The 2,069-nt window shown below is 34.6% G+C and overlaps 1 protein-coding gene across 1 annotated transcript; it reads right to left on the bottom strand.

The window, feature by feature from the left end:
* Positions 1-992: 992 nt before the first annotated feature.
* BDB00DRAFT_793141 (uncharacterized protein) lies at positions 993-1,814 on the bottom strand (the record flags this gene model as incomplete). The annotated part of the gene is made up of 4 exons (XM_053121186.1): positions 993-1,164; positions 1,245-1,396; positions 1,472-1,685; positions 1,768-1,814. 4 exons carry the CDS (start codon positions 1,812-1,814, stop codon positions 993-995), a joined length of 585 nt encoding a protein of 194 aa, XP_052973114.1.
* Positions 1,815-2,069: the final 255 nt, after the last annotated feature.

Below are 2,069 nucleotides of genomic sequence, written 5' to 3'. Positions count from 1 at the left end.
CTTTTTCTTTATTAGCTTGTGGTGGCACCCCCAATTTTGAATGAAGCTGCCTTGAAGTTGCTGCTTTTCCACTTGTAACCTTCATGCTTCACATAGATGTCTACCCCCATATATTGGAAAATATCTTGTATTTTTTAATTTTTCACTTGCAGCCCTTCTGTCCCCCCTTCAAAACTTTGGGGTACTGGCTTCCCCCATCTCCCAACTTCAATTTATCGAAAATCCATAACTTTGAAAAGTTATGGATACCTCTCTACGGGCGCAGTGCCTTTAAGTACATTTTCTAGGTTAAAACTTCCACTGTTGCATATATATATTTTTCTAGATTTTCTTTTTTTTATTCTTTTGTTATTAGTTTTATGTATAAAATCACCATCATTAACAATTATGCATGGTAAATTAGGATTTTCTATTTTTTTTGTAGATTTTTTATTTTTTTTCTTTGGAACATGAAGTTTACTATGTATAGTACAAAGGTAATCAGGTTTAGGTTTATCTCCATTAAGATTAGTATTAATTTTTCTGTGACACATATGGCCATTTTTCTTACCTCTTTTATGTATGTAAGTACACACATTTTCGCTTGTATTAACATACCAAAAATAATTATCTTTAACTTTATTAATTTCTTCATTAATTTTTTTATTCATAATCATCTTCTTACTTTCAATATCTTTAACTAACATTTCATCTTCAAAATAATTATGCATAACCTGCTCCATTAAATCTTTAATAGAACAAATCATACTATTCTTATTAATAAGAAGTTCAGTATTTAATATAACTATTTGAATTTTTTATGCCAAATAATATGGGAGGTATTTATTTTTTTTTTTAAATAAAATTTAACAGTATGCACGATTTCAAACTCCGAGAATAAAAAAAATTGTCAGTTTAGAAAAAATTTAAAGAAAATTTATTAACATCGTGTTAATGTTTATTCCTCTATGCTGTAATTTTTTTGTTTCTCATCAATTTCTTCTTCTTTCTTTTTACCTGTCCATTACAAGCTCGTCAAATACTGCTAAGCACTCAGCGGACAATCCCTGAAAGGGATGTACTTCAATAGATTCCAATAATGCATATTGAGTGGCTGTCAAGATTGTCTCGAGAAAACTGCTGCATTGTGGGGAAATCAAGTTTGCTATATTCGACAGGCACAATCTACATCGTACAAAGTAATAGGATCAGTGTCGTTCTATCTTTCTAATTTTGAAATAAGTAATAGAAAGGGGTGATCATACTTGGTATTAATGTCGGTCTCGTTATCCCAACCATCACCTAGTAGCAGATTCCTTGCAGCTACTCTGAGCAATCGATCCACAATCGTCTCGTGTTTTTCTGCCATTCTCTCCACAAACAATTTTTCGTTTCCAGTGATAATCTCTCTGCCGGTCTATCAAAAAACAAGTATATATCAGGATTTGGAGAGCTAAAACAATCGCAAGTATCGAAGCATCATTATTCGTACATAATGAAGAAATGACTGGATCAACTTGTCGGCATCGCCTAATTCCGGCTCTTGCTCTTGAGCTGCAGTATTTTCTTCATTCGGACCACTAACAGCAGCATTCGGATCTTCCAAAGAGCCTTGGCTCAAAGTTGTTGCAATTCTTGACCCTGCTTGCTTGGCACCTTGTTCTAACGTTCTTAGAGCTTGAACGCGATATGCTTGCGAGGAGGTTCTCTGCAAAATATCATGCCAGAGTTATTACTGCGCTGCACTATAGCATAATAAATCAAAGGATAGTTTCGTTTACAAATTACCTATTGTTCCAATTCGTCATAGTGAGCTCGCCATGTTGCCGGTACATATTTTGTCGGTCTTTCCATAAGAGAAGGCACAAAACGTTAGTACATTCAAGTTGAGCGATGTACATTATTGAATTGTTCAAAAGATGTATACTTTATATGCAGATCAGGTCGTATAGCACGCACTTCTGCGATGAACCTTGTCCTCCAATAGTTGAAGTATGTGTCAGGTGAGTGAATGGCAGTGGAGATTGAGAAGTCTGCCAGTTGCGCAGCGTATTTGACAAGGAAACCCAACAAGCACGGTTTTTTACAAT

The sequence above is a fragment of the Zychaea mexicana genome (assembly GCF_025766255.1).
Source record: "Zychaea mexicana strain RSA 1403 chromosome Unknown BDB00scaffold_165, whole genome shotgun sequence".
Lineage (NCBI taxonomy): Eukaryota > Fungi > Mucoromycota > Mucoromycetes > Mucorales > Lichtheimiaceae > Zychaea > Zychaea mexicana.
Note: the sequence above shows the minus strand (reverse complement) of the source record. Positions and strands in the feature narration are given on the sequence as shown.